General features: G+C 35.0%; 1 protein-coding gene across 3 annotated transcripts in view; it reads left to right on the plus strand.

Moving 5' to 3' along the window:
* NHLRC2 (NHL repeat containing 2) overlaps positions 1 to 23,404 on the plus strand; it is a 62,838-nt gene that overhangs the window by 15,569 nt on the left and 23,865 nt on the right. For all 3 annotated transcript variants that reach the window (XM_089898196.1, XM_022568710.3, XM_022568711.3), the window contains exons 3-5: positions 178 to 633; positions 3,097 to 3,218; positions 18,340 to 18,469. In XM_089898196.1, coding sequence (XP_089754322.1) covers positions 178 to 633; positions 3,097 to 3,218; positions 18,340 to 18,469 — 708 coding nt within the window. The remainder of the gene's footprint in view (positions 1 to 177; positions 634 to 3,096; positions 3,219 to 18,339; positions 18,470 to 23,404) is intronic.

Here is a 23,404-nt window from a genome sequence, read left to right on the forward strand (position 1 = left end):
TTTAAATGTTAATTTTTTATTCATGAGTGTAAACGCAGTTGAAGATACTAATTTAGTTCTGTGTTTCCTCTTTTTTAATCTCTGACTGTTTATTTATGACCCGAAACCTAATATGTGGATGGTGATACTCAAACTTTAAAACTTCATAATGTTCAACGTATAACTTTTCCCGTTTAGATGGTCTTCTGATTGTTGGTGTTCACTCGGCTAAGTTTCCAAATGAAAAAGTCCTGGATAACGTTAAGAGTGCTATTCTTCGATACAACATCACCCACCCTGTGGTTAATGATGCAGATGCCAGCCTTTGGCAAGAACTAGAAGTTTCCTGCTGGCCAACTCTGATCATACTTGGACCCCGTGGAAACATGTTGTTTTCTTTGATTGGAGAAGGACATAGAGAGAAATTATTTTTATATACTTCAATAGCTTTAAAATATTACAAAGACAGGGGACAGATCAGAGATAATAAAATTGGAATAAAACTCTATAAAGATTCTTTGCCACCTTCACCATTGCTGTTTCCTGGCAAAGTAACAGTAGACCATGTTTCTAATAGATTGGTAATAGCAGACACTGGACATCATAGAATTTTGGTCGTCTGGAGGAATGGACAAATTCAGTACAGCATTGGAGGTAAAGTTTGCTAATTATGTTATATAATGTATTTTACACTATACATGTAAAAAACTAGTTCAAGGAAATGCATTAAAATTGAAATTTATAAATAAGAACTAATTGTAGAAGGGCAATATACACTGATTTTAACTTCATCAGGAATTATTTTGTTAATTGTGTCTGAATTAATCTCTTCTCACTCCCTCAAAAACAAACAAAACTACCCAAAAAAACTCCATTAAGATCAAAAGGAGGAGATCTTTTGTGTAATTTTCAAGTATATTCATATATCCCATCTTGTTTTTTCAAAAAACTGCCACAGTATTATATCTTATGAAAGTATTATATACATTTTAGATTTTGGGCATTTTAAATGGAAGTATTTCACTTTCCATCAAAATATAGCCATATATATTTATTTGTTTGTTTGTTTGTTTATGGCTGCGTTGGGTCTTTGTTGCTGCGTGCGGGCTTTCTCTAGTTGCAGTGAGTGGGGGCTACTCTTCGTTGCGGTGCACAGGCTTCTCATTGTGGTGGCTTCTCTTGTTGCAGAGCATGGGCTCTAGGCAAGCGGGCTTCAGTAGTTGTGGCACGCGGGCTGAGTAGTTGTGGCTTGCGGGCTCTAGAGTGCAGGTTCAGTAGTTGTGGCACACGGGCTTAGTTGCTCTCCGGCACGTGGGAGCTTCCCGGACCAGGGCTCGAACCCGTGTCCCCTGCATTGGCAGGCGGATTCTTAAGCACTGCACCACCAGGGAAGTCCCTAGCCATATGTTTTTTAAGACCACAGCAATACCCTAGGAAGTTGAGTCTTAGATTATGAAATAACCTAGGATTTGTATATTATTATACTTTTCTCTCCTTCCGTAAGAACTTAAGCATACTTCTGAATCCATTCCATTTGGTTGTAGTGAAATAAAAGTATCATATAGGCATAGATCATTTTCTTTCATATCTCCCTGGTCTTGATCTAAAAAGGGCTCTTATTGACATCTTATATAATTAATAAAATCTGTTAAGTACATTATTAATCCTGCTCACCAGACTGAACTGACATCTGACAACATAATTAGTCAAAGAGAAAAGTAATTCATCTCTTTGCAATCCTACTTTGGTCACACATGCAGTGTTAGTACATAAAGTAGGGATATCAACATTCCTGATGCAAATAAACTAATAAATAAACTAAAAAATAAACTAATTGTTTCCTAAGTCCTGGGGCTATTCTTAGTATGCCAAGGTATCATTCCCTTAGCTCTTGAATTCATTTGTTTCTTATTTGTTGTTTCTCTTAGAGTATGTGTGTGTTCTATATTGTTTATTTTGCTTGGGCAACTTGGTATTTTGGTTAATAACAGGAAGTTATGACAGTTGTTACTCAAAAAGCATCTGTTATAGCAAATTACATTTAAATGGTTAAAGGTTTTTAATAGATTTCTAAAATTTTCTAGTTTAGATGGATATTCTCCTTTGTTAAACAGAGGAACCAGCAGCAAGCTACCTTTTCCAAATATGTTTCTAGGAATATTGTTATCTTGTGATAAATTTATAGTTATTCTACAATTTTTAAAAAAGAATTCCGTGGTCAGATACACTCAGGAAATACTGGCTAGATGTGCTTTAAAAGATTTTTGGTGGTGGTGATGTCACTGTAGCCGGGTCTTGCACTCTGCCTAACGTCGCTCATGAATATGTGAGAGGAGGTTATACTATACAGTATTTTCCAATCTGAAGTGATCACAGCACTCTCCCTTTTTTTCCCCCAGGGAACTCTCATCACCAGCAGTAATAAATAGTATTATTAATAATAGTAATAATCGCAAACAAAAATATGCCTGGCATTATTCTAATCACTTTACCTGTGTTAATTTATTTAGTCCTCACAGTGCTATGAGTTAGGTATATTATTAATTCCATTTTACAAAAGAGAAACTGAGACACACAGAACTTGCCCAGATCATCAGCTAGGAAGAGCTAGGGTTTAAACGAAGTCTGTTAACTTGGGATTCATGGGCTATTAAGAAATGCTTGAATGATCCTCATGATTTAGGAACCCCTTGAAATTCCTGTGACATTTTATGGGCACGTGTATTTTTGTAAGGAAAGGGTTCGTAATTTTCAGTTGTAATCAAAGGAGTTTATCTTCCAAAATTGTTAAAAATCATTCATCTAGATTGTAAAAGATTTTATTTTTTAATTCTTTCTAGTCTAGATAATAGGTAATTCAGATGCTTTTTGAAGTAATTTCTTCTGCTATCTACTACTAAAGTGTACTAGTAACCATTATCTAGTAAGCCCTGTCATTAGCAAAATTTATACTCTTGAGAAAAATAGGTATCTTGGGATACAGTTTAGTTTTTAGGTAGAAGTATCAAGTTATTTATATTAAAATCCCAGCTTTAAATACAAATTTTATTTTTTCGGTGTTCATTTGAGATAACTTTAAGTGGAAAAATATTGTCTTACAGCTATCTTGTCTTGTAGGACCCAACCCTGGAAGAAAAGATGGAATGTTTTCAGAGTCAACTTTTAACTCACCACAAGGTGTAGCCATAATGGATAATATCATATATGTGGCAGATACAGAAAACCACCTTATAAGAAAGGTAATTTTCCATTTTAAATAAAGTTTTAATCCTTCTAATCAGAAAAACTTATACTTACTTGCTACATAAATATTTGAAGTGAGAGGGTGTTGCTTAAATACTTCAGATCATCCTCATTCAGCTTTTTTCAGAGGTTACTTGCTTTAACTTTATTCTTAGACAAACCCATCAAATCGTTTTTTAATTCTTTATTTTAAAGTCATGTGCCTAATCACCCAAAAGCTCCTCATTTTGAGGTATTTTCCTAACTACTATTTATAAAGAGATGCTTTGTCCTTTTTCAGTTAAATTTTCTCAAACTTAGAAAAAAAAAACATACCACTCCTGCATCCCTTCAGCTCTTATGCTTTGTCTGGAAATATTTATCTGTCAGTTAGTCTTAAAATTTATTTTATCTCATTATAAAAGTAATATACGGTCTTGTTTTAAAAAAAATGAATTAATACATAAAGGTAACAAAGGTCTCCTAATCATCTATTCAAGCTCTCCAGGGGTAACCAACCATTGTTAAAATTTGTGTGTTCAGAAATTTTCTACTCACGTATGAATAATTTTATATTGAAAGGACTGTCTCTAGAGAATCTTCTTCTTTAAACAAATGGAATCATAATGTACATACATAATTCCTACATTCTTTTTTTAACTTTTTTTTTCCATGTTAGTCATATGACTATGACTGCATAGTATTACCTAGTTATTTTAAACATTTCTTATTGATGAGCATTCTGACTGTAATCTGTTGGTCTTTAAGTTGTTATTTCTGTTTGGAAAATAAGTAAGTTCATCTAACCCATTCCGTCTGAACATATATGTACTACATATTGTACCTAAGTACATTTAGGTACTTCCCTGCTTTTCTCGCTATTTCTCTCTCTTGATATTTTTGCCCATTTATATTATAAAAATTATCAACTAATATATATATAATAGGAAAAAACATATGTAGAACATTTAGTAATAACCACTGTAATGTAAATCTCCATGAGGGCATGACATCTGTTTTCTTTACTACTGAAATCCTAAGCACCTAAAACAGTGCCTGGCCCACAGTAGGTGTTTATTAGATATTTGTTGAATTAATTTATAAGCAAATAACATCTGTTGAATGAAGCATTTTCTAAAGCGTGAATTCCTCTTAATATGAAAAGATGTTACATGAAAAAAGGATTTTGTGGATTTATAAATTAAAGCAGACTTGTTTTTTTTTTTTGCGGTACGTGGGCCTCTCACTGTTGTGGCCTCTCCCGTTGTGGAGCACAGGCTCCAGACGCACAGGCTCAGCGGCCATGGCTCACAGGCCTAGCCGCTCCGCGGCATGTGGGATCTTCCCGGACTGGGGCACAGACCCGCGTCCCCTGCGTCGGCAGGCGGACGCTCAACCACTGCGCCACCAGGGAAGCCCTTAAAGCAGACTTATTTTTTGAAAGTCTTGCTAATATATTTTAATATGCTAATATATTGTGAATACACTAGTGGGGGGATATCTGTGTGGTATTTCTAAACTTATTTGACCAAGGAGCCCTTTTTAGGCAGAACTTTTCATAGGACGAATAGCTTAATGTTGTATACTCTGGGAAGAGTGCTTTTATGTTACTAACTCCTTAGAGGTCAGTATTTCCTTATCATCATCTTTTGGGGGTTCTGTGCTTCTAAAATTCATCATAGGGTCATAGATATCTAACAGGATATTGAAGTAGTAATATATGTAGCCCACAACATACAGGGAGTACTTGTCCTTTTTTGATTTTATGTTATTTCTCTTGCTTTAGGACTTAGTGGGTTTTGGAGTATTGACTGCATTTCAAATACTTTTTAAGTAGCATAATCGTGATAACAAATACAGGTTACTCGAGGTCATTTTTATGACTTAGTTTAGTGTCTGCAAAAATGGAAATGAGAGAATTATGATTTCTTCCTTTTGTTTTAAAAAAACAAAAGTTTTAAAAGTATAAAAATATTTATTGTATTTTACATTTGTTTAAGATCTCATTTGCAGAGGGTTGATCATACTCCTACATTCACAGCTCATGAACATCATTGTTCCATGCCGACCTGTCTCTTGTTAGAATAACTTATTTATTAATTTGTAAATTCCTCTTCATCTCCATTCCCATTTCCCCTGCCATTCCCTGTACATAAGTACTCCTATAGGCAGCCTTTCTGATATGTTTGATTCACATTTTCTTATTTATCTGTGACCTTGTAAAACATGTAGTATTTTGTGTGTGTGTTTTCTTTTTTTTTTGGTGTGTGTGTGTTTATAACAACTTTATTGTGATATATTTTACATAGTACAAAGGTCACCCATTTCATGAATATAATTCAGGAATTTTTAGTAAATTTAACAAGTTGTGTAACCATCACCATAAATCATTTTTACAACATTTTCAACCTCCTAGTAAGAACCCTCATGCCCAATTACAGTTAATCCCCGTTCCCACCCCCAGCCCTAATCTACTTTTTGTCTCTGTAAATTTGCCTCTTTGAACATTTCATATAAACAGAATCATACAGTATATGGTCTTATGTGTCTGGCTTCTTTCATTCTGTGTAATGTTTTTGAGGTTCATTGATGATGTAACATGTCAGTAATTAATTCCTTTGTATTGCTGGATAGCATTCTGTTGCATGTATAAACCACATTTTATCTGTTTAACAGTTGGTGGGCATTTAAGGTGTTTTCCAATTTTTGGCTATTTATAAATAATTCACATATAAGTTTTGTGTGGACATACATTTTTATTTCTCATGGGTAAGTCTGTAAATACTGGAAGTGTTGATTCATATGTTTTATATTTTGTGTTTAACTTTTTGAGAACGTGCTAAACCACAGTGGTTGCATCATTTTACATATCTACCTGCAATATATGTGGGTTCCAATTTCTCCATATCTTCACCATTACTTATCATTTTCCATTTTCTTTTTTTTTTTTTCCATTTTCCATTTTTAAACTTCTAGGCATTCTACTAGATGTGAAGTGGCCTATCATTGTGGTTTGGAATATGTGTTTCTCTGATGAGGAATGATGTTGAGCATCTTTTCCTACGTATATGGACCATTTGTTTATCATCTTTTGAGAAGTGTCTATTCAGATTCATTGACAATTTTTTATTGGGTTTTTCTGTTTTTTATTATTGAGTTGTAAGAGTTCTTTATATATTCTAGATGCAAATTCCTTATCAGATATATGATTTTCAATACTGTCCCACATTCTGTGAGTTGTCTTTCTTTTATATATATACAAAAGTCAATTGCTTTTTTTTTTAACATCTTTATTGGAGTATAATTGCTTTACAATGGTGTGTTAGTTTCTGCTTTATAACAAAGTGAATCAGTTATACATATGTTCCCATATCTCTTCCCTCTTGCGTCTCCCTCCCTCCCACCCTCCCTATCCCACCCCTCTAGGTGGCCACAAAGCACCAAGTTGATCTCCCTGTGCTATGCGGCTGCTTCCCAGTAGCTATCTATTTTACGTTTGGTAGTGTATATATGTCCATGCCACTCTCTCACTTTGTCACAGCTCCCCCTCCCCCTCCCCATATCCTCAAGTCCATTCTCTAGTAGGTCTGTGTCTTTATTCCTGTCTTACCCCCATGTTCTTCATGACATTTTTTTTTTTTTAGATTCCATATATATTTGTTACCATACGGTGTTTGTCTTTCTCTTTCTGACTTACTTCACTCTGTATGACAGATTCTAGGTCCATCCACCTCACTACAAATAACTCAATTTCGTTTCTTTTTATGGCTGAGTAATATTCCATTGTATATGTGTGCCATATCTTCTTTATCCATTCATCTGTTGATGGACACTTAGGTTACTTCCATGTCCTGGCTATTGTAAATAGAGCTGCAGTGAACATTTTGGTACATGACTCTTTTTGAATTATGGTTTTGTCAGGGTATATGCCCAGTAGTGGGATTGCTGGGTCATATGGTAGTTCTATTTGTAGTTTTTTAAGGAACCTCCATACTGTTCTCCATAGTGGCTGTACCAATTCACATTCCCACCAGCAGTGCAAGAGTGTTCCTTTTCTCCACACCCTCTCCAGCATTTATTGTTTCCAGATTTTTTGATGATGGCCATTCTGACCGGTGTGAGATGATATCTCATTGTAGTTTTGATTTGCATTTCTCTAATGATTAATGATGTTGAGCATTCTTTCATGTGTTTGTTGGCAGTCTGTATATCTTCTTTGGAGAAATGTCTATTTAGGTCTTCTGCCCATTTTTGGATTGGGTTGTTCGTTTTTTTTGATATTGAGCTGCATGAGCTGCTTGTAAATTTTGGAGATTAATCCTTTGTCAGTTGCTTCATTTGCAAATATTTTCTCCCATTCTGAGGGGTGTCTTTTGGTCTTGTTTATGGTTTCCTTTGCTGTGCAAAAGCTTTTAAGTTTCATTAGGTCCCATTTGTTTATTTTTGGTTTTATTTCCATTTCTCTAGGAGGTGGGTCAAAAAGGATCTTGCTGTGATTTATGTCATAGAGTGTTCTGCCTATGTTTTCCTCTAACAGTTTGATAGTTTCTGGCCTTACATTTAGGTCTTTAATCCATTTTGAGCTTATTTTTGTGTATGGTGTTAGGGAGTGTTCTAATCTCATACTTTTACATATACCTGTCCAGTTTTCCCAGCACCACTTATTGAAGAGGCTGTCCTTTCTCCACTGTACATTCCTGCCTCCTTTGTCAAAGATAAGGTGACCATATGTGCGTGGGTTAATCTCTGGGCTTTCTATCCTGTTCCATTGATCTATATTTCTATTTTTGTGCCAGTACCATACTGTCTTGATTACTGTAGCTTTGTAGTATAGTCTGAAGTCACGGAGCCTGATTCCTCCAGCTCTGTTTTTCTTTCTCAAGTTTGCTTTGACTATTCGGGGTCTTTTGTGTCTCCATACAAATTTTAAGATTTTTTTGTTCTAGTTCTGTGAAAAATGCCAGTGGTAGATTGATAGGGATTGCATTGAATCTGTAGATTGCTTTGGGTAGTAGAGTCATTTTCACAATGTTGATTCTTCCAATGCAAGAACATGGTATATCTCTCCATCTATTTGCATCATCTTTAATTTCTTTCATCAGTGTCTTATAATTTTCTGCATAGAGGTCTTTTGTCTCCTTAGGTAGGTTTATTCCTAGATAATTTATTCTTTTTGTTGCAGTGGTAAATAGGAGTGTTTTCTTTATTTCACTTTCAGATATTTCATCATTGGTGTATAGGAACACAAGAGATTTTTGTGCATTAATTTTGTACCCTGCTACTTTACCAAATTCATTGATTAGCTCTAGTAGTTTTCTGGTAGTGTCTTTAGGATTCTCTATGTATAGTATCATGTCATCTGAAAACAGTGACAGCTTTACTTCTTCTTTTCCGATTTGGATTCCTTTTATTTCCTTTTCTTCTCTGATTGCTGTGTCTAAAACTTCCAAAACTATGTTGAATAAGAGTGGTGAGAGTGGGCAACCTTGTCTTGTTCCTGATCTTAGTGGAAATGCTTTCAGTTTTTCACCATTGAGGAAGATGTTGGCTGTGGGTTTGTCATATATGGCCTTTATTATGTTGAGGAAAGTTCCCTCTATTCCTACTTTCTGGAGGGCTTTTATCATAAATGGGTGTTGAATTTTGTCGAAAGCTTTCTCTGCATCTACTGAGGTGACCATATGGTTTTTCTCCTTCAATTTGTTAGTGTGTATCACATTGATCGATTTGCGTATATTGAAGAATCCTTGCATTCCTGGAATAAACCCCACTTAATCATGGTATATGATCCTTTTAATATGCTGTTGGATTCTGTTTGCTAGTATTTTGTTGAGGGTTTTTGCATCTATGTTCATCAGTGATATTGGCCTGTAGTTTTCTTTCTTTGTGACATCCTTGTCTGGTTTTGGTATCAGGGTGATGGTGGCCTCGTAGAATGAGTTTGGGAGTGTTCCTCCCTCTGCTATATTTTGGAAGAGTTTGAGAAGGATAGGTGTTAGCTCTTCTCTAAATGTTTGATAGAATTCTCCTGTGAAGCCATCTGGTCCTGGGCTTTTGTTTGTTGGAAGATTTTTAATCACAGTTTCAATTTCAGTGCTTGTGATTGGTCTGTTCATATTTTCTATTTCTTCCTGATTCACTCTTGGCAGGTTGTGCATTTCTAAGAATTTGTCCATTTCTTGGCATAGAGTTGCTTGTAGTAGTCTCTTAGGACGCTTTGTATTTCTGTGGTGTCTGTTGTAACTTCTCCTTTTTCATTTCTAGCTTTATTGTTTTGAGTCCTCTCCGTCTTTTTCTTGATGAGTCTGGCTAATGGTTTATCAATTTTGTTTATCTTCTCAAAGAACCAGCTTTTAGTTTTATTGATCTTTGCTATTGTTTTCTTTGTTTCTATTTCATTTATTTCTGCTCTGATCTTTATGACTTCTTTCCTTCTGCTAACTTTGGGTTTTGTTTGTTCTTTCTCTAGTTCCTTTAGGTGTAAGGTTAGACTGTTTACTTGAGATTTTTATTGTTTCTTGAGGTAGGCTTTATAGCTATAAACTTCCCTCTTAGAACTGCTTTTGCTGCATCCCATAGGTTTTGGATCATTGTGTTTTCATTGTCATTTGTCTCTAGGTATTTTTTGATTTCCTCTTTGATTTCTTCAGTGATCTCTTGGTTGTTTAGTAACGTATTGTTTAGCCTCCATGTGTTTGTGTTTTTTACGTTTTTTTCCCCTGTAATTCATTTCTCATCTCATAGTGTTTTGGTCAGAAAAGATGCTTGATATGATTTCAATTTTCCTAAATTTACTGAGGCTTGATTTGTGACCCAAGATGTGATGTATCCTGGAGAATGTTCCATGCGCACTTGAGAAGAAAGTGTAATCTGCTTTTTTTGGATGGAATATCCTATAAATATCAATTAAATCTGTCTGGTCTATTGTGTCATTTAAAGCTTCTGTTTCCTTATTTATTTTCATTTTGGATGATCTGTCCATTGGTTTAAGTGAGGTGTTAAAGTCCCCCACTACTATTATGTTACTGTCAATTTCCTCTTTTATAGCTGTTAGCAGTGGCCTTATGTATTGAGGTGCTCCTGTGTTGGGTACATATATATTTATAATTGTTATATCTTCTTCTTGGTTTGATCCCTTGATCATTATGTAGTGTCCTTCCTTGTCTCTTGTAACATTCTCTATTTTAAAGTCTATTTTATGTGGTATGAGTATAGCTACTCCAGCTTTCTTTTGATTTCCATTTGCATGGAATATCTTTTTCCATCCTCTCACTTTCAGTCTGTATGTGTCCCTTGGTCTGAAGTGGGCCTCTTGTAAACAGCATATATATGGGTCTTGTTTTGGCATCCATTCAGCAAGCCTGTATCTTTTGGTTGGAGCATTTAATCCATTCACGTTTAAGGTGATTATCGATATGTATGTTCCTGTGACCATTTTCTTAATTGTTTTGGGTTTGTTTTTGTAGATCCTTTTTTTCTCTTGTGTTTCCCACTTAGAGAAGTTCCTTTAGCATTTGTTGTAGAGTTGGTTTGGTGGTGCTGAATTCTCTTAGCTTTTGCTTGTCTGTAAAGTTTTTGATTTCTCCATTGAATCTGAATGAGATCCTTGCAGGGTAGAGTAATCTTGGTTGTAGGTTCTTCCCTTTCATCACTGTAAGTATATCATGCCACTTCCTTCTGGCTTGTAGAGTTTCTGCTGAGAAATCAGCTGTTAACCTTATGGGAGTTCCCCTGTATGTTGTTTTTCGTTTTTCCCTTGCTGCTTTCAGTAATTTTTCTTTGTCTTTAATTTTTGCCAATTTGATTACTATGTGTCTCGGCATGTTTCTCCTTGGGTTGATCCTGCATGGGACTGGCTGCACTTCCTGGACTTGGGTGGCTATTTCCTTTCTCATGTTAGGGAAGTTTTCGACTATAATCTCTTCAGATATTTTCTCCGGTCCTTTGTCTCTCTCTTCTCCTTCTGGGACACTTATAATGCGAATGTTGTTGTGTTTAATGTTGTCCCAGAGGTCGCTTAGGCTGTCTTCATTTCTTTTCATTCTTTTTTCTTTATTCTGTTCCGCAGCAGTGAATTCCACCATTCTGTCTTCCAGGTCACTTATCCGTTCTTCTGCCTCAGTTATTCTGCTATTGATTCCTTCTAGTGTAGTTTTCATTTCAGTTATTCTATTGTTCATCTCTGTTTGTTCTTTAATTCTTCTAGGTCTTTGTTAAACATTTCTTGCATCTTCTCAATCTTTGCCTCCATTCTTTTTCCAAGGTCCTGGATCATCTTCACTATCGTTATTCTGAATTCTTTTTCTGGAAGGTTGCCTATCTCCACTTCATTTAGTTGTTTTTGGGGGGTTTTATCTTGTTCCTTCATCTGGTACATAGCCCTCTACCTTTTCATCTTGTCTGTCTTTCTGTGAATGTGGCTTTTGTTCCACAGGCTCCAGGATTGTAGTTCTTCTTGCTTCTGCTCTCTGCCCTCTGGTGTATGAGGCTACCTAAGAGGCTTGTGTAAGTTTCCTGATGGGAGGGACTGGTGGTGGGTAGAGCTGGCTGTTGCTCTGGTGGGCAGAGCTCAGTAAAACTTTAATCTGCTTGACTGTTGACTGGTGGGGCTGGGTTCTCTCCCCGTTGGTTGTTTGGCCTGAGGCAACCCAACACTGGAGCCTACCTGGGCTCTTTGGTGGGGCTAATGACACTCTGGGAGGGCTCTCGCTAAGGAGTACTTCCCAGAACCTCCACTGCCAGTATCCCCGTCCCCACGGTGAGCCACAGCTCCCCCCACCCCCTGCCACCTCTGCAGGAGACCCTCCAACAGTAGCAAGTAGGTCTGGTTCAGTTTCCCCTGGGGTCACTGCTCCTTCACCTGGGTCCCGATGCGCACACTACTTTGTGTGTGCCCTCCAAGCGTGGAATCTCTGTTTCCCCCAGTCCTGTCGAAGTCCTGCAATCAATTCCCACAAGGCTTCAACGTCTGATTCTCTAGGAATTCCTCCTCCCGTTGCTGGACCCCCAGGTTGGGAAGCCTGACTTGGGGCTCAGAACCTTCACTCCAGTGGGTGGACTTCTGTGTTATAAGTGTTCTCCAGTCTGTGAGTCACCCACCCAGCAGTTATGGGATTGGATTTTACTGTGATTGTGCCCCTCCTACCGTCTCATTGTGGCCTCTCCTTTGTCTTTGGATGTGGGGTATCTTTTTTGGTGAGTTCCAGTGTCTTCCTGTCGATGATTGTCCAGCAGCTAGTTGTGATTCTGGTGTTCTCGCAAGAGGGGGTGAGAGCACGTCCTTCTACTCCGCCATCTTGGTTCCTCCCTCCTCCTCCTTTCACCTCCTTAATCATGTCTTTTGATGCACAGAAGTTTTATATTTTGATGATTCCCAATTTATCTATTTATTTCTTTCATTGCTTATATTTTTTTGTGTCATGTAAGAATCCACTGCCAAATCCAAGGTCACAAAGATTTATTCCTATGTTTTCTTCTAAGATTTTTATAGTTATGGCTCTCACAGTTAGGTCTTAGATCCATTTTTAGTTGATTTTTGCATATGGTATGAAGTAAGGGTCCAACTTCATTCTTTTACATGTGGATATCCAGTTATCCCAGAACCATTTATGGAAGAGACTATTATTTCACCATTGAATAATCTTGGCAACCTTTTGAAAATTATTAATACATGCATGGGTTTATTTCTGGACTTTCAAGTCTATTCCATTGATCTATGTATCTGTCCTTATGCCAGTACCACACTGTTTTGGTTGCTATAACTTTTAACAAATTGTGAAATCAGAAAGTATGAATCCTCCTACTTATTTCTTTTTCAATATTGTTTTGACTGTTCTGAATCCCTTGCAATTCCATATGAATTTTAGGATCAACTTATCCATTTCTGCAAAACTTCTGTTTCTTTCTCATGTAAGTAAATTATATTTTTTGAAGGAACGAATGACAGTTTTATCTTTTCCCTTCTTATTTTTATACTTCCCATTTCCTTTTATTATGTTGCTTTTAAGCATTACAGCCATAGTGGGTGTCTTGTCATGCTCGTAGTCTTAAATGGAACTCTTGTAAACTTTCTCCACAAGTTTAATATTTTCCATAGCTTTGGGAAATAAAATATTTATGAAGTTAAGAAACTTTATTCTTTGTTACTAATAATTATTATATGATTTTATTAAATGCATTTTCTACATTTATGGAAATAATTGTATATTTTTTTGCCCTTAGTATTCTGATGTGATGAATTACATTAATAGATATTTTTGATGTTGAACCATCTTTTTAATCCTGGGATAAACCTTACCTAATCATGAATTTTTTAAAAAGTCAAATTGGATTTGATTATCCAAAATTATATTTAATATTTTAAAATTAAATGGCTCTATATTTTCTTGTACTGTTCTCACCGGATTTTGGAACCAAGGTCACACTAACCTCATCAAATGAGCTGGTTTTCATTCTTTTTCTGTTTTTTGGAATAATTTGTCTAACATAGGAATTAATGGTTTTGAATATTTATTAAAACTCCCTTGTAACATCACCTGGGCCCAGGGCTTCTTCCAAGAGCATTTTTTAAACTATCCTATCAGTTTCTGTGATACATTTCTTAAATCAAGATCTATTTCAAGGGCCCATCTGTAGCTGCCTATGGTATTTTTGCAGATTATACTTTGCAGATTTTGAGTTCAGTAAAAATATAAAGTTACACTGATGAATATTCTTTACAATTTCAGGATATTATAGAGCAGCTACTAAAAATAATGCAAGAGGATTTCACCAGAATAAATCTGGTGATAAATGTAATTCACCATAGTAACAGAATAAAGGATGATGCTTCACTAGATTCAGAAAAACATTGGAACACATTTAATACCTAATCACGTTAAAATTAGTAAACTTCAAATGGAAATCAATGTCCTCAATATGATAAAATCAGGCCATCTGCAAAAAGCCTACAGCTACACTTAATGCAAAGTATTGAATACTTTCCCTTCAAGAGGGGGGAAAAGGCAGGGATCCCCACTCTTACCATGCCTATTAAACATTGTACTGGAAGTACTAGCCATTATAATAAGGTAAGAAAGAGAAATAAAAGATATAGAGGATGAGAAGAAAGAAGAATAAACTATTTGTCAGTGACATGACATGTACATAGAAAATTCTAAGAAATCTATACAGAGTTACTTGAACTAATAAGTGAATTTAGAAAGGTTGCAAAATACAAAATCAGTATATAAAGATCAACTATATTTTTATTTTATTTTATTTTTATTTGTTTTATATTTATTATATACTAGTAATAGTCAACTGGAAATGGAATTTTAAAATTCTATTTACTTAGCAACCAAAATAAAATACTTAGAATAAGTTTTTAGAAGTATATACAAGCCCTGTATACTTCAAACTATAAAAATTGCTGACAAAAATTAATATTGGATTGAAAAACTCAGTATTAAAATTCAGTTTGCTCTAAATTGATCTATAGATTCAGTGCCATCCCAATTAAAACGCCATCAGGCTTTTTTGGTAGATATTAACAAATGGGTTCCAAAATTTATGTGGAAATGCAAGCAAAGGATTATTATATCTAAAACAATATTGAAAAAGAACAAAGTTGAAAGATTTACACTACCTGATGTCAAGATTTGCTATAATGCTATGCTATATACTCATGCTGTACTATGTATAATCAAGACAATGTCATACTTTCATAAGGATAGATATATAGATCAGTAAAAAAGAATGCAGCACCTAGAAGTAACCTTACACCTGTGCAGTTACTTGATTTTCTTTCTTTTTTTTTTTTTTTTTTTTACAAGAAGCTCTAAGGTAATAGCTTGGAATTTTGGTGACGTGGGTTTGGGAGAAAAGTGAAAAAAAATGAATTTCAGTCTATGGGTGTCAGTATTCATGGGAGTCATCTTAAGAAATGTGCACTTACTGAAAGAGAACTCCATACTAGGATTTCTTTTCCTTGAGGTATATGTTAATCAATCACCTGGATAAGTGGTAATCAGAATATTGCTTCTAAAATACTATTTCTATAGAGCATGACTATCAGTTAACTGAAAACTCCTTTTTTCACACACACACACACACACTCACTGTATTTTATTTTTACAAGAGATAAATAAACTGACACCAAGCATGGTAAATGGATGACCGCAACAAAAGCAACAATGATTGCAATTACCAAACACGAAACACACTCATACTATGTCATAATATTGACATTCAGTCCAGTAATTCTCCACTGTAACGGCTCCTTTACTTTCCAGTGAAAATTGATTGGTATATTTTTTGCCTCTGAGTCCTTGTGGGATTTTTTCTTCTTTTTATTCAAACAGAAAGTCACAAAAATTATAATCATCCTCATCAGTTCACTCAGTCCATGTAATTAATTTTTTTCATCTTGATCTTTTGTTAACACTTTTATGAATTCATCAGTTTTCCGTTAGAGCTCTGAAAATGCTTATTCACTCAGTTCAGCAGTATAGTCAGTTACCAGAGACCTGTACTTGTCAGAGTCTTTTCCATGAATTCCTTGAAGATGAAACCCTTTTATAGGAACATTTTTGCAAAAGCCTCAGAGTACAGCCAGAACTGTCTGTAAATGACAAGACTTAAAAATGACCGCGCTTAAAGATTCGATGAAAGTTCATAATAATGCAATTGACAAGGAAATTTAGTTATTTCTGAGATATACGTTTTAAAGTAATAACTAGAATTATGACTTATAACATTATACCAGAACATATAAGATTTTTAGAAATTTCATGTAATGTCTGAAACATTTATATTAACATATTTCCATACAAATAACCCAAAGAAAGTTTAGTATTAGTTGTTTTTTTGTTTGTTTGTTTGTTTGTACTGCAGATTCTTATCAGTCATCAATTGTATACACATCAGTGTATACATGTCACTTGATTTTCTAAAAAGCATGAAATCAATCAGGGGAGAAAGGAAAGTCATTTCTGCACATTGTGCTTGAACAACTAAATACCAACATGGGGAAAAAATAAATATGACACCTACTTCACACACCATATACAAACATCAATTCAAGATGCATCACAGACCTAAATGTAAATGCTAAAACTATGAAGCTTTTACAAGAAAACATGAGAATATCCTTGTGACTTGCATGTAGGCAAAGGTTTCTCAAAGACAGGACACAGAAATAATAATCATAAAAGAAAAAAACTATAAATTCAAATTTATCTAAATGTAAAACTTCTATTAAACTTCACTGTTAAAGTGAAAAGCCACAGGCTGTCAGAAAATAGTCACAAAAATTCACAAAAACACATCTATGTAGGGGATTAGTATCCATGAAATATAAAGGCTTCTACAACTGAAAAATGAGAAGGCAAACCAATGAAAAATGAGCCAAAGATTTGAATATTTTTCAAAAGAAGATATAAGAATGACCACAAGCACATAGAAAAGTGATCAACATCATGAGCTGAGAAGGAAATGTACGTTCAAACCACAATGAAATACCACTGTATATCCAGTATAATGGTTAAAATTAAAAAGACTGACAATACCATAGGCTGGCAAGGATGTGGAGCAGTTTGAACTCTCATACATCATTGGTGGGAATAGAAAATGATAGAGCACTGGAGAAAACCTTTTGGGAGTTTTTTAATCAAACTAATCATATACTTTCCCTATAACATAGCAGTTACAGTCCTCTGTGTATACCCAAGAGAAGTGAAAGCATGTCCACAAAAAGGCTTATACAAGAATATTAATAGCAACTCTATTTGAAGGCCCCCAAACTGGAAATAGCCCAGCTGTCTGTCAGTAAGAAAATATGTAAATGAACTGTGATGTATTCCTTATATGGAATACTGCTCAGCAATAAAAAGGAACATGAATAAATCTCAAACATGTTAAATGAAAGAAGCCTCACACAAAAGAGTTCATTACTGTATGACTCCATTTATCTGAGATCCTAGAAGAGTTACAACTAATCTGTGATGGAAATAAAAAATTAACACTGTTTGCCACTGGGGTCAAGAATGACTGGAAGGAGGTATGAGGGAACTTTCTGGAGTGAAGGTAACATTCTGTATATAAGTTGGGGCCACACAGGTTTATGCATTTTTGAGAATTTATCAGGTGATACACTTAAGATTTGTGCATTTCATTGTAAGTTTTGCCTCAAAAAAGGAAAAAGGAGATCTGAAAAAATATGGAACTCTAGTTAATGACAAGCCTACTGAAATATTTAGGGACAGTGTACTAATGTTTATGATTTACTTTGAAATGCATCAGAAAATGTAAATGAATTGAAGGATTGATAGCTGGATGAGATATGTGGTAAAGCAAGTCAGTGAACTGTTGATATATGGATGTTTGGTGCAATATTCTTTCAGCTTTCTCTGTGTTTGAAAATTTTCATGATAAAATGTTGAAAGTGTCTCAGGAGATGAAACCGGAGCATCTTTTTTCAGTAGAATGCATTGATTTTTTGGTTTATGAAGCAGAGGCTATATAACATAGTAGAGCTAGAACTGGTTCAAATCCAAGATCCTTGACTTACTAGCTGTGGGATCCTGGGATCTTACTGAATGATCTGTGCCTCAGTTTCCTCTAAAGTAATCAAAATCACAGTCATAGGGTTATTAAGATGGGTGGATGGATGGATGGATGATACTTGGATTAGTTCTTACCACATATTAAGCTCCATATGTGTCAGTTACTAGCCAAGCATAATTGAAATACATACATTTAATTTAAGAAGCAAGTGTTTTCCTTGATTCTGCTTTAAATTTTCAAATTTCACCTTTTAAAATATTTTATAGTTGAGATGAGATCAACAGCAGTTCTGGTAGAGGCATGATGAGGGAGGGGAGTAAGAGGAAAGTGGGGGAATGGACGGATGAAGAAATGAAAAGGACTGAGTTTTATGCATTTCAATAACAAGGTCACCATGTACTTGATTAGCCTTTTTTTTAAGCTTTTTTTTTTTTTAAGTATGTTGCACATGTTTTTTTCTTTACACACTAAAAACCACTCAGTTTTATTAATTAACATATAATAAGTTCACACATTCTGTAAATAAAGTACATGTTTTCTGTATGTTCTACGGGAAATAGATGCATTGCATAAAACCTGTATTAATGTCTATAGATTGACCTAGAAGCTGAGATGGTGAGCACTGTAGCTGGCATTGGAATTCAAGGTACAGATAAAGAAGGTGGAGCTAAAGGAGAAGAGCAGCCCATTAGTTCTCCTTGGGATATAGTTTTTGGAAGGTCAGGTATGTAAACTTTTGATATTAAATATAAGTAAATTTTGCTAAGTAAAAGTTTTAAGATATTATGGGAACATTCATTTTTGACTAATTCTTTTACTAGTTATTTTATGCTTTTATACCAATGACTTGGGATTTGTTAATTGCATAAAAACAAAGCCAGCAGTAATATAGAGAAGATAGAGTAAATATATCATTATATATTACATGTAACATTACATACATATTGTATTTTATACACAAGATAGGGTATGTATTTCTCTAATGTTAAAGAATTTCATCTTAGTTGCAGCTTCCAATTAAGATAGTTCTGAATGTTCTGAAATTGGACAGACTATAGTTTCAGAATTTCAAAAGATTATTCACCCACTATACTGTTTAACAATGTCCTTTTTATTTACTGTCGTGTAAAAAATCAAGAAATGACAGAGGGTGTTTTTAGATTATCAATAAAATTTTTATTTAATTATTATAGCTTCTTTTGAGTAGTTAAAAAAAACTTTACCTATATACAATGGAATATTACTCAGCCATAAAAAAGAATGAAATCTTGCCATTTGTGACAACATGAATGGACCTAGAGGGTGAGAAAGACAAATACTGTATAATTTCACTTATATGTGGAATCTAAAAACAAATGAGCAAACATAACAAAACAGAAAGAGAGTCATAGATACAACAAACAAGGAAGGGGATGGTGGGGATGAGTGAAATAGGTGAGGAAAATTGAGGTACAAATTTCCAGTTAAAAAAGAAATGAGTCACAGGAATACAGTGTACAACATGAGGAATATAGTCAATAATAATACAATATCTTTGGTAACTAGACTTACGGTGATCATTTTGCAATGTATAGAAATATCAAATCACTACGTTGTGTACCAGGAGCTATCATAGAGTTGTAGTCGATTATACTTCAAAAAGCTAACAAACGTATAGAAAAAGAGATCAGATTTGTGGTCACCAGAGGCGGGGGGGGGGATTTGGATGAAGGTGGTCAAAAAGTACAAAATTCCAGTTATAAGATACATAAGAAGTAGGGCTATAATGTACAACATGATTAATACAACTAACAGTGCTGTATGTATGTATGAAAGTTGTTAAGATGAGTAAATCCTAAGAGTTCTCATCATAAGGAAAAAAATTTTTTCTTTTCCTTTTTAATCTATATGAGGTGATGGATATTCACTAAACTTAATGTAATTATTTCATGATGTATGTAAGTCATATCATTATGTTGTACATCTTAAACTTATACAGTGCTGTATATGTCAATTATATAAATAAAACTGGAAGAAAAAGTTAAGATTAAAAAATAAAACTTAATTTAAAAAGTAAAAACTTTATCCTACTGAATTACTTAGAAAATTGAAAATGAGATTTGCCTTATTTTTACAATCTTTGTTACCTATATATTACTTGACTAAAAGATAATCCAGCAGCGCTAGTGCTCTTATTTTTCACTGGCCCTCAGCGTTGCTGACATGGTTATCTACATGTTTAAAACCAGAGTAATGAAGAAAGAAATTTAGTAGAATATATTGAAAATGGAACTTGGAGCTAAATGGTTTGTATGATTTTAATATATTTATAGAGTGACTTAAGCACCATCTTAGTTGGATGATTTTACATTTGAGATAATTTTTTTATGATGCCAATTTGGTTATAATTCAAAGACCTTAATTTTTTCATTGTGATTAACTTTTTATAAAGCTTTTAATATTTATAAAGTAACTGAATGAACTTCTGGTACTACCTGCACTTAATATATGTAACTTAGGTATTTTGTGTAAGTTATTTTTGAAAATTCCATTTTTGGAATTTGGTGCCCTAATAATGATGAGTCGTTTTAGTGGCTCACAGTGGGGAGGGGTTGAGAAGGTAGAGGGAGCAGTGTGTCTCAAGAGCAGTCAATAAAGAGATATATTATATGTAGAGATTTTTAAAACAATAAGAAAACCAACTACACCTCGATCTTCTTTTTATCACCATGCACCAGCAATTCTAAATAATTTCAGGGTTAAAAATACTCATCCCCATCAGGACTTAACCGGACTTGCCTCCCTGCTTTTGGTACACACCTGAGCTATTTGAACATAATCTTATAGATGGAAAAACAGTCTGAAATATATCTGTTAGTAAAATATAGTCAAAGTGGATGAGAACTGTTATTTTGGTATGTTATTACCTTCCCTCAAGGAAAAAAAAATTCTCTTAATATGTAAGCCCCAGTGATTTATAGTTAATAGTCCATATAGCAATTCAGTTATTGATATTTATGTTTTACATCTTACAGCGTGTATTTACTGTCTGTCAGTAATTGCCACAGTAAAGCTTCATAAGAAATCATCCCCAAACCCATATAAACCTAAACCTTTATTTCTCACTTACATACAGGGTTGGGGTTCAGTTGATCAAGGCTGAGCCTGGGCTTGGTTCCAGACTGTTTTTTGGGTCCAGATCTGCTCCATTTGTTTCTCCTTTTTCTTGAGCCAGTAGCTGACTGAGGTATATTCTTTTGGCAAAAGGCAGGAGCACAGGAGAGTAAGCCCAGTTACACACATTTAAAGCCTTTGCTCATGTCATATCTGCTTACCTACTGTCATTAAAGCAAGTCACATAACTAAGCTCAAAGTTATGGGGCAGGGATATGCACTTTGCCTACAGTGAGGCAATGGCAAGGGTGTGGTTGTATTATTACCACAGAGGAATAAAGACTTGAGACCAGTAATTCAATCTGTTACATATTTCAGAATTTATATTGCTTAAAAACAGGGTGTACTTTACTGGATGCTTTACTAAGTTGGATTTATTTAATAAAGTACTTACATATTTTTATAGGCTAAAAATTTTTCAGCCATACTTTATGGCATGGAATTTCTGGTTGTTTATCTCATATTGAGAGTGTACCCAAATTGCTTTCCAAGAAAAATATTGGCCCTGTTGACAAGTACTCCCTCAGCTTCCAACTGGAGTGATGTGCTGAGGCTTGTGTCTTTATTAAGCTCAGCTTTTAGAAAAGGAAGTGAATCCTACCTTAGCTCAATAGATCATTAAAAGCATATGGTTCCACATTTAACTTACAGTTTAAATTAGCTTCACTCCAGGTACTTGGCAAGAGGAGTAATCTTGAATGCACTTAAATAAGCTCAACACCTTTCAAAATGCTAAGAGAAAATGGTTTTCAAGTACTGTATGAAGGACCTATAATCACAATGACTACAAGAGTTTTAACCTTGAGTTATATACTCAAGGCATTCATGGTTAGATTTTGCGAAGTACTTAAATTTCCCAGAAATTCTATTTAAGGTCTGGGGGAGTTGGTCAGATTCTCATCAGTTTCAAAGTGGTGTGTTACCCCAGAACATTTTAAGAGCCACTGCTTTAAATCACTCTGAAGTCTAATCCTGGATTAATGCATTATTGTCAGAGTATGGGGAAACTGGATCATAGAATAATTGCTCTCCTTACAATTGTTTTTACTTAACTGTATTTTGACATCATGTCATTCATTTAAAAATATATTAACACATCAACATATCTTACATTCATTTATATGTGTATATGTTTCATATTATATATTTCATCAAAACACAGTCCTGTGGGACTTCTGAACTGTTTTTACTATAAGGGTTTGCTGCTAATTTCAGTTATTGTCTTATAAATAACCTCTCTGATTATCTACTAGAGAATTTTTCTGTGTTATAGATAATTACGTTTTTTTCTAAGTATCAAGTTTGTTTTTAAGCTCCTGGATAATTTGAATATCATAACTGATTGTGTTTGCATTGTTATATTGATTCCTAGGAAACTTAGAGACAGATTTGTCTCTAGCAAAGTGTAACGGAAACATGACATTCATTTTTTTTTTTTAACATCTTTATTGGGGTATAATTGCTCTACAATGGTGTGTTAGTTTCTGCTTTATAACAAAGTGAATCAGTTATACATATACATATGTTCCCATATCTCTTCCCTCTTGCATCTCCCTCCCTCCCACCCTCCCTATCCCACCCCTCCAGGTGGTCACAAAGCACCGAGCTGATCTCCCTGTGCTATGCGGCTGCTTCCCACTAGCTATCTACCTTACGTTTGGTAGTGTGTATATGTCCATGCCTCTCTCTCGCTTTGTCACAGCTCACCCTTCCCCCTCCCCATATCCTCAAGTCCGTTCTCCAGTAGGTCTGTGTCTTTATTCCTGTCTTACCCCTAGGTTCTTCATGACATTTTTTTTCCCTTAAATTCCATATATATGTGTTAGCATACGGTATTTGTCTTTCTCTTTCTGACTTACTTCACTCTGTATGACAGACTCTGGGTCTATCCACCTCATTACAAATAGCTCAATTTCGTTTCTTTTTATGGCTGAGTAATATTCCACTGTATATATGTACCACATCTTCTTTATCCTTTCATCCGATGATGGGCACTTAGGTTGTTTCCATCTCCGGGCTGACATTCATTTTTTAATATTACTTGGCTGCATCTTTCTTTTCTACTCTATTTACCTATTGTTTCAATTTTCTTATTTTAAATTTATTTATCTTACTAGGGTTTATTTCCTTGTAAACTACCTGAATACTTTGTGAAATAAAAGTAGAAGTAAATAAATGCAGTAGAATAATTTATTTTTATTTATTTATTTTTTGCTGTACGCAGGCCTCTCACTGCTGTGGCCTCTCCCGCTGCGGAGCACAGGCTCCGGACATGCAGGCTCAGCGGCCATGGCTCACGGGCCCAGCCGCTCCGTGGCATGTGGGATCTTCCCAGACCGGGGCACGAACCCGTGTCCCCTGCATCGGCAGGCGGACTCTCAACCACTGTGCCACCAGGGAAGCCCCAGTAGAATAATTTACTGAACTGATTGGGTATGATAATTGATCCATGTGGAAAAAAAAATCTGTTAATCATAAAACTAAAAATGCTTTAAGAACTATAAAT

Source organism: Delphinapterus leucas, chromosome 16, assembly GCF_059928025.1.
Source record: "Delphinapterus leucas isolate spDelLeu-1000000601 "Yukka" chromosome 16, BTC_Dleu_Yukka2, whole genome shotgun sequence".
In the NCBI taxonomy this organism is placed as follows: Eukaryota; Metazoa; Chordata; class Mammalia; order Artiodactyla; family Monodontidae; genus Delphinapterus; species Delphinapterus leucas.